Raw genomic sequence first — 10,069 nt, forward strand, 5'->3', positions numbered from 1 at the left:
TAGCAATTTAATATTTTTCATTCGCGTAGCATTCACGTGCCTTATGTTTACTGATAAATTTGCACTATGAGGCGATCCTAGCAATCCTACGGCAATTCAGTTAGCAATCGGTTAGTCAAAATGTCCAAGAAGTGTAAAGCAGCTAAAAACATGACTCAGTTTGGAAAACTCCCAAGCAATTCTGTAGACACAGAGGGGTGTTTGTGGATAATTTTCTACTTTGAGACAGAGCCTCACACTGTTGCTTAATGTTCTAGGTTTACATTTAACCATTAAGTTCATTCTTTTTTTTTTTTTTTTCCCAATCTCTTCTCCCAATCTTGTCGTATCCAATTACCTAATTGCATTACGCTTTCTCTCTACTGATGCTGATCTCCACTCCTGATTGAGGAGAGCAAGACTGACAGCCCCCTCTGACACATGTGCAGTAGCCGACTGCATCTTTTCACCTGCATGAGGCGAGTTTATATGCATATCAGCTTTGTGTACGGAGAGCCACACCCTGATCAACACATTATTTCTCTACTCAATTAACGGAGAGCCACACCCTGATCAACGCATTATTTCTCTACATCAATCAGCCAGCAGAGGTCATAATTGCATCAGTTATGAGGTCCTGGCTCTGGCTCCCACCCTGTATGAACAACAGCCAATCGTTGTTTGTGTAGCCGCCCAGCCCAGTTGGATGGCAGAGCTGAGTTTAGAACCGACGAGTTTGAAATGTTAGCTCTGGTGCGCTAGTGTGTTTTACTGCTGCGCCCAGCTTCCAGTTATTCGATCATTCAATGTATGTGAGTTATTTAATGATTGCCATGAAATGTGGCCCTTTTCTTTAAAAAAATTTTGATTTTTGAAGAATGAGGTCTGTGAAATTAAGCACATTTTCCTGTGAATTTAGTATGGCTCTAGCTATTAGTGATTCTGGACAGTCTGTCAACTGATTATTAGGATTCTCACTCTACAGCTTGTGTTGAATACATATTTTGGATAAAAAACCTTTGTTTCAATTAGTGTTTATGTCATGCATGATTCAGTCTACCTATTTTGTAAAGAATGCTACAACAAAAGGCAAAACTATATTATATTAGTGAAACTGCCATTCACATATGTCATTAGCTGAGAATTTTTGTATCTGCCTGTTCACACAGCACATATCAACAGTAAAACCAAGACATTTGTTTTTAAAGTGTCCTGGCAGGACACCTTGAGAACACAGAGAACAAAAGATTGGAAGGTAGTCAGTAAACATCCCATTTTCCACAGAAGGTGTGGCATTGCAGTCCAATGTCATTTCCCAGTGCTTTGCTTGGCATGAACGCTGCATCATCAGTGATACAGGCAATCAGCTGAATGTCACAGGTCTCTTACCAAGGAAGAGAAACAGCTGTTTTATAGTAGTATAACACCAAGTCAATTACACTTCAGGGAAATCAATCCAGTTAGGAACCATAAGCAATTGTGAATCAATTCTTGCTTTGGAAGCACTGGAGAGGCAACAGCAAGACAACCCCCAAAAAGGGAATGATTTTGCCAGTGGTGGCCACAGACAATTACTCTCTTCTTATACATTCTGACTGCTTCTTCCGGTGTCTCCCAGCACAGCCATTACACAAGGAGAGCTGGACAGGGCCATATCAGGACATCAACCCAGCTGCAGGACTGGTATCTGCTTATTTGTGAGAGGAGAAATGGGGGAGCACTGACAGAGCTCTACTACAGGACCTCTGTTCGGTTACTGCTGTGCATGTTTCTGACCAAAAAAGAGCCCAGTGTCTTCTAGTCTGACCTGTAATCACAGTCTAGCACCGTGCAGCTTGATTGGCAAGAATTGGCAGGTCTGCCACTGGTTTCCCGTTCTCTTCACAGATCAGTGATGGTCAGGGGAGGCATATCCTTTGAGGGGTGCACAAATCTCCATGTACCCTGATTGCTGTTATGTACTGGGATAAAATCTTTAGAGCCATTCCACATTCCACAGACCTGAATCTAATTGAGAAGCTCTGGGCCGCCAAGTAGCACCACAAACTGTCTGTGATTATTATTATTACTGTTAAATTATTATTTTATTCATTAGGACTAAGTTTTAGAAACTATATTTGAAAAGGGAAGTCAATGTATAGTTTATGGACATGTTTTGGTGAATGAATGACTGTGTTTATGTAACATGGTTTATAATTTGTTATTGTATAGCATACATTATAATAACTCCAATAAGTGCAAATGGAAAACATACATTGTGAGTCAGTGAAGCTTGACATTTGTGGGAATTAAAAACAGAGAAATAAGTGAAACAATTAAATTATTATTATTATTATTATAATTATTATTCAATCTATCTGGGGAATGCGATGATGGGGCAATGTACACAGCAATCTTCTATGCACCTTTAGTATTTAGTAGAAAAATTTATAGTAGTATAAATTTTAAAGTGAGGCTAAACTCAGACAGGGGTAGGTACGTACGGGGGTATGTAATATTTTAGCATGCTAAGCTTTTGACACATTCCTAAGGTGGAGTCAATGTCATCTTCACTCCTCCACTACTTCAGCTGTTATTAATCACTGCTGAGACTGGCACTACCATTAGTTTCTTAACTCCCCTAACTCCCAGATTTCACATACCACTCTAACTTCTTGCACACAGTTCATTTAAGGGTGCAATAAAAATATCCGTCCATAAAAATGTTGAAGAGTTATTAATAATAACAGTAAATGGTATGTAATGTGAAGGATTAATGTTAACTGTATTCCATAAATAAAACTGAACACTTCTCCAAACCCACTTTCAAAAAAGTTAAGAAAATACTTTTCATTCTTTTCTAACCTGTATTCAATGTATATTGTAACATAAAAATACAAATTTGAGTTGTATACAACAACAGCAAACCCAGCAAATCCAGAATATTTGTTCTATAACAATAAATTGTGATCTGGCTTGGTATCAGTGAGACCTACCATTTGTCTAATCCTATATTTATTTATTTGACAGATTTGATAAAAAGCACTGTCATTCAAATCAACACCATCCCTAATGGTTACTACTTTCCAACCGTATGATGTCTCAAACAGCTTGATTCACACTGAACTGTTTAAACCACAACACCCAAGAACCCCCCCCCGTTTTTTTTTATGACTTCATGAACTTTTAATTAAAAATAACATCACTCCTACATGAGCGCTACATTTTCAGACTGTTATCTTATGTCGGGCAAACAATACGTCATGCCAGCAAAGCATCTTAAATTGCTGCATTTAGCAAATGATGCACTTCTCCTAGAAAACAAATGCATTAATCCTCCCTGTGTAATGGTTTTAAAGTTGATTTTGAACTAAAACACTTGACAGGCACTGGATTATCTATTGATATATTTTATGTATAAAGTAAATTAGTTGACAAAGATTACTGTATACACAAAACAATTATCTTTACAAACTAACATCATAAGGCATTTGTATAAGTTGCTTGTAAAAAGCCAGCTCAAGAACAGTGATAATAACCATCAGTATATGAACAAATATATAATTATCAGGTTGTGTATCTGTACAAGCAGATAAACTAATAAAAGAGGGTCATTTAGTTATATAGAATCTTAAATTCACAATGCTAGGTATTTTATATAATCATCTAGTCATCTTACAATGTCATATACAATGTAAACACTACAAAGATTAGTTTAAATATGTTTTAGTACATTGTTATAAGTATTTCTATTGTTGATTCAGTTTTGGCAAGTTATATGTCGGCAACAATTAGTTCCACTTCGTTAATAATTGAGTTATAATTATTCAACATTGAATTGTTAATATTTTCCTATTATGAGCTATTACTATCTATAAGATTTAGCTAATATAGTAACTAAGAAAACATTTTACCCATCAATCTACACTTAATTACTCATAATGTGAAGGTTAAAAAAAAATATGCTTAACAAATTTATTCAGACCCTTTATGTAATACTTTGTCAAAGCCCTTTTGGCAGCATTTACAGCTCCTAGCCTTGGATTCAGCTCCAAGTTTGTACAACAGTCAAATACTTGACCTGATGACACTCCAGTGTTGTATATGTTGCCAAAGTATGGTTTTGCATTTCTTAAAAGGAAGTTAATGTATTTGGTTGCATTTATCCATCCCTCTATTCTCACCAGTCTGCCTATTCTGACCACTGAGAAACACATACTGTGGTACCACCATGTTTTACCATTGTGTGGTACCTGTATTTTTTTTACTAAACGTGTTGCATGCTGTTCTGCCCCAAAAAAGTGATTTTCATCTCATCCTTTTTGCTAGAGTCCAGTTCATATCATTTAGCCCACTCCAACTCAACAGTGGCTTCTGTCCTGCTTTATGGAGTGCTGCAGAGATGACTGTCTTTCCAACAGGTTCTCTAATCAATCGATAAAATATCTGGAGCTGTTTTAATCGAACAATTGGGTTCTTTCTTATCTCCCTAACCAAGGCCCTTTCTGCCCGAATGACTAAAAAAGCCCTAAAGAAAAACCCATTACATCTCCCAGTGGAAAATAACCCAAATACTTTTATGGGGACATATATTATATTAACAAAAAGCCTTTTTTCCCTCGATATGGCTGACATTTTTTTCCAAACGTAATACAGTGGTACCTTGCAATTCAACGTCCCCTAAACTCAAAATCTTTAAAACTCAACATCCTTTGTCAAGAAATTTGTACACTTAAACTCAATGTTTCCCTTAAACTCGAACATCATCAAAGTGAGAATACGAGACAAATATGCATTTGTTTGGAATAACCAACAAATCCTCTCTGAAAGCTCTACATAAACACATCTGTGTTTATCCAGATTTTTCTTCTGTTTCACTTTTAAACTTGTGTTATAGTTTGAGGTTCTGAGAAATTGTGAGAATCATCTTTTCTGAGTCTAAAATGCTTATCGTTATTAACGCTTAATGTATTAAAAGAACCACATCGAAACACTAAAACTCTTAATTATAACTGCTCATAGGTTCTCTCCACTAATTAAGAAGCATAAGAAAACAATTAAGTAAAGGTAATTGTTTTATTGTATTTTTATATAAATTTTTAACTGTTTTCAATTGTTTTTCAGTGTTTTTTTTTTATTATATTTCTGTTATGTTCAGTATATAAGTGTCAAAAAACAACCCCATTATTTTACATTAGCCTAAAATATATGCAGTTCCACGAGACCATGGAACGCATTAACAGGTTTCCTAAACATCCTTATGGGAAAAATACCTTAAAACTCAACGCCTTTTAAACTCAACGCCACTCTCAGAACCAATTGACATTGAGTTTTAAGGTACCACTGTACTATTAAAGCCAATAATTCATTAAAATTTCAAGATGCTGTTTGAAATATTGTGAAATCGTGCTTGACTGGAGTCTCAGATTTTGGATGAACTTTGTAGTCCATACCAGCTATAAAATAACTCCTTTAACTTCTCTAATTCCTTTAACTCCATAAACCCTATACTCCTGAAAACCTTGGATTTAATGAAAACATTTTAAATAATTATGGAAGCGTTCAGGATTTGTACGTGATAGAATCACCAATCAACTGAAACTGTACAAAGTGGTCCTTATTTAGTAATGACACCTGAACAACAATTGAATTCATGCTTTACAAATACATTTGTATGATTTCTATTTATAAATAAAATGACCCTTCATTTAGTTCATTTTAGGACATCATTTTAAGGACTTAAAAGGGTGTTTATAGAGTCCAGGATATGTACACAGGAGCAAACTAATAGAAATATAAATGGACTATAACTAAATATAAACTAAACTAATATCATTCATATGAATATTTAGTTTTGACCAAAGTCTCAAAAATGTCTCTGTATCACTGCTGCCAAACTTCATCAGCAAACAGTACATGTAAAAAATATTAATTTCATTCATCATGTTAGAATCAGGAATTAAAACATTACTTACCCAGCATAATGAAAGTCCTGACGGAAGGTGTGTTGGTCCTCATGTTGTTCTGTCCTGGTGTCTGTTTACTGTACAATAAAAGTTAGGATGCGCTGATGATGCGCAGGTGTCCCTCTATTCTGCTAAAATGTATACTTAAAAAGTCTAAATAACTTTACCGCAGTGGTGTTATTTTTCAGCAGCAGTAGCCTGTTGTCTTTTGTTAGCGGCTCTTTTTGAGCTGTACCCCTCCCTGAGAACTGTGCAGGGGATATAAGGACAGGGGGATTTGGGGCCGGAGTGTTTGCGTGGTTTCCTTGGCTTCGCGATGCTGTTGGCTGCGCTATTGTAGCGGAGAAAGAGAGAAAGACAGAGAGAGTGTGTGTAAAGGCGTGCTGTGAGTGAGTGTGTGTGTGTGTGTGTGTGTGCTGTGTACAAAGAATAGTATCTGCTATCTATAGTGTGGATATGGGGGGACGGACACACACACACACACACACACACACACACACACAGAGCAGTCCTACCATGTCTGAAATCTGTCACAGTTCTGCTAATTACTATGCAAAAGTCCTGACAGACATAATGGCGTTTCAATAGACTGCACCAAGCAGACTAAGGGCGATGAATACCAAAGAAAGTATCCCCTTTACCCCTGCAGCCACCCAAATCACAAATCTGAGCCATTTATTAATGGATCCAGCGCCACCCGGAAACACTGACAGCAGGGCAGGAGTACACGCCGGACATAACAACAAACTATCACTGGGCATCACACACTTACTTATTTACTCATTTACTTTCCCCTGTGGCCAATTTAGAACAGCCAATAAACCTTATGTACATATAAGAGTACCCAGGGAAAACCTACACAAACACATATAGAACATGTCAAACTTAATGGTCTAAGCCAAAGATTATTTGAAAATGTACTGACACGTGAAATGAACTTCCTATTTATCTATTTACATTTTACACTAATGGCTAATATTGTAAGGGATTAATAAAGTACAACCATAATCATAATCATATAAAGAATATAAAGAAAAAATCTGTGCATTGTTATATTAAGCCAAGTGCTGCTATTGTGACCCAGGTTTACACTTGGGTTGGCAGCATTGACATCTATTCTGTTGTGCTCTTTCCCAGCCCTCTCTCCTCCTCTCCCCTGGTCCTATATTTTAATCTTCTCTTTAATATTTGCTCCTGTTCTTATTCACCTCCATGTCACCTGTTCTCATTTCCCTTTCAGCATCCTCATACTCTATCTGTCTTCTCTGACGGAAGAAATATTATCAGGAAACAATCAATATTTCTTACCATGATGGTCAGGAATGAAGTATTGACCATATTTGTTCTGTATACTGCTATCATAAAAAAGTACAGTGGTAACTTGAAACTCAACATTAATTGGTTCTGGGAGTGACGTTGAGTTTAAAGGTTTAAAGGAGTTCAAGGTATTTTTTCCTATAAGGATATATAAGAAACCTGTTTATGTGTTCCATGGTCCAGTGGAACTGCATATATTTTAGGCTAATGTAAAATGATGGGGTTGTTTTTGACACTTAAACACTGAGAATAACACAAATATAATATAAAAACACTGAAATACAATTGAAAAACTATTTAAACAATCAAAAATACAACAAAACCTGCTATTTACCTTAACTTATTTATTGTTTTCTTGTGCTTTATAATTAGTGGAGAGAACAAATAAGCAGTAATATAATTAAGAGAATTTTAGTGTTTCTATGTTGTTCTTTTACTACATAAAGTTACATTATTTTTTTTGTAATGATAAGCGTTTTAGACTTTCTTGAAAAAGTTTATTCTCACAATTTCTTAGAACCCCAAGTTTAAAAGTGAAACTGGAGAAAAATCCAGCTGAACACAGATACATGTGGAGTTTTCAGAGTGAATCTGATGGTTATTCCACACAAATGCAGATTCGTCTCATGTTCGCTTGAGATTTTACCGCTCAAGAAGCAGTCGCACACGCTGAGTTTAAGGGAAATGTTGAGTTTAAGGGTACAAATTTCTCAACAAAGGGTGTTGAGTTTCAAAGATTTTGAGTTTAGGGGACGTTGAGTTACAAGGTACCACTGTACTCATTTTCCTGCTCTCTTACTTTTCTTTTTTCCAAGGCTGACGAAAAAAAATTGGTGACAGTCATTGCAACATAATTTGCTCATAATGACTCACTGTGAATTTAGGCTGAGAAAGACTTTACCGTTAGCTGAATACGCCCGTGACTATTGTTGGTCACTGTGTGAATGTGTGGCTAACCGTCCAGGTAACTTGGCCATAACAGCTAACATTAGGGATGGTTGATTGATTGGCACTCTCAAGGTAGAACTACAACTATAATGGATAGATAGATTATTAGAAAGACAAAATCATTAAAAGGTCCTATAACATTTCATAATAAGAACATAATTATTATATTATTAAGTGCTGTGAAGTCTGTTCAGCCTCCAGGTGATTGCTGAGAAAAAAAGGCATTGTGCTCCTAAAAGTCCTTTCTACTTTCAAAGCTGTGTTGTTCAACTGTATTTCCCTCCTTCTGATTTGCGACATTAGCAGTCCAGTCTCCCATAACCAGCAGGACAGCAGTTTGAACTTCAATAAACTTCAGTTTCTTCTTTGCTGTCGTCTGTGGTTGGGCCATAAACCTGGATGACAGGAGTGCTGAATAGCTGTAAATGAAATCAGACTGACATTGGTCAAGCATTCACAGCATTGTATTCAATTATGGTCTTGTTGAAATCCTTGTTGATGATAAAAAACAATGCCATTTCTGCTTTGTTGCTTATGACCTGAATAGTAAATGAAAGTATCCTAATCCTGTCTATTTTAGTTCACTTAGGAGTGCCACTCTAGTCTTCTGTTACTTTATTGACAGCCATTATGTTGTTTCTATCCCTTTGTTTTTGGTAGCGTACAATCACTGCCTTCTTTCACACAGTTAAATCTGAGTTGTCGTCATTGTGATCACCTGCCTTTAACATCATCTTATAGTTTGTAGGTCTGGCACCTCAGCTAAGACCTTTCTGGCATTGCAGACCCTGACAGCATAGTTCTCTGCTTCCCTGATACATGGGGTGGCACGATGGCTCGGTGGGTAGCACTATCGCCTTACAGCAAGAAGGTCCTGGGTTCAATTCCCAAGTGAAGCGGTCCGGGTCCTTTCTGTGTGGAGTTTGCATGTTTCCCCCGTGTCTGCGTGGGTTTCCTCTGGGAGCTCTGATTTCCTCTCAAAGTACAAAGACGTGCAAGTGAGGTGAATTGGGGATACTAAATTGTCCATGACTGTGTTTGATAATAAACTCATGAACTGATAAATATTATGTAACAAGTAACTACCGTTTCTGTCATGAATGTAACCAAAGTGTGTAAAACATGTTGTTAAAATCCTAATAAATAAATAAATCCCAGATGCCTTTTTTGTGATGTAACAAAGTGGTGAGCACATTTTGTAACTCTGAAGTACTTTGAAACAGACCTCAGTGATCTTAAGGATTTCTTTTAGTATTTATAGAATACTATCTACTTACTATCTACTGGAATTATGTTAAGGCTGTGTGAATTATACAAGGCATCCAGACTGGAAATGGCCCCTGGTAGGCCCACGCCCATGCTTGTTATTTCCTCCTATAGAAAGCCTGGGATCGGCCTGCTCCTGTTCCTGGGGAAGCTCTCTTTTGCCTGCTTCCTGTGCCCCTCCCACTCTGAATAAACAGAACATTTTTGGGATGTGGTAATAACTATCTAAAAAAGTCCTTTACCCTCTTAGACAAAAAGATCTTTTCCTCTGTGCCTCCTAACCCCACTATTCTGCCCTCTGGTTCAACTCTTTATAGCCTGTTAAAGTGAAATGTGACATATTAGTTCCTCCATCCTGTAGCAATCAACAGGCTATGAACACCACTCCAACTTTTTAGGGTGGAGGTTGGTAAAACTGTAGGTGGATTCCCCAGTGGAGAGTGAAGAACTGGTGTGGATCACATTTCCTTGATGAGATCATTCTCAGCAGGGAGCTTTACAGTAGTCTTGGCTGATAAATCCACATGGCTCTCAGGTATCAGGCAAAAGATAGATGTCCAGTCTAAAAAAAGTCTGTAGGTTAAAGGTCACCACTAAGCTTGTTCTGCATGGAC

The 10,069-nt window shown here is 37.1% G+C and overlaps 1 protein-coding gene across 1 annotated transcript in view; it reads right to left on the bottom strand.

Annotated features, from left to right (window-relative positions):
• podxl (podocalyxin-like) overlaps nt 1-6,312 on the bottom strand; it is a 63,118-nt gene extending 56,806 nt beyond the window's left edge. The window contains exons 1-2 of the mRNA XM_062994723.1: nt 6,092-6,312; nt 5,934-6,001 (exon numbers count right to left, since the gene is read on the bottom strand). Coding sequence (XP_062850793.1) covers nt 5,934-5,976 — 43 coding nt within the window. The 5' untranslated portion in view covers nt 5,977-6,001; nt 6,092-6,312. The remainder of the gene's footprint in view (nt 1-5,933; nt 6,002-6,091) is intronic.
• Nucleotides 6,313-10,069: the final 3,757 nt, after the last annotated feature.

This window comes from Trichomycterus rosablanca, chromosome 1 (genome assembly GCF_030014385.1).
Source record: "Trichomycterus rosablanca isolate fTriRos1 chromosome 1, fTriRos1.hap1, whole genome shotgun sequence".
In the NCBI taxonomy this organism is placed as follows: Eukaryota; Metazoa; Chordata; class Actinopteri; order Siluriformes; family Trichomycteridae; genus Trichomycterus; species Trichomycterus rosablanca.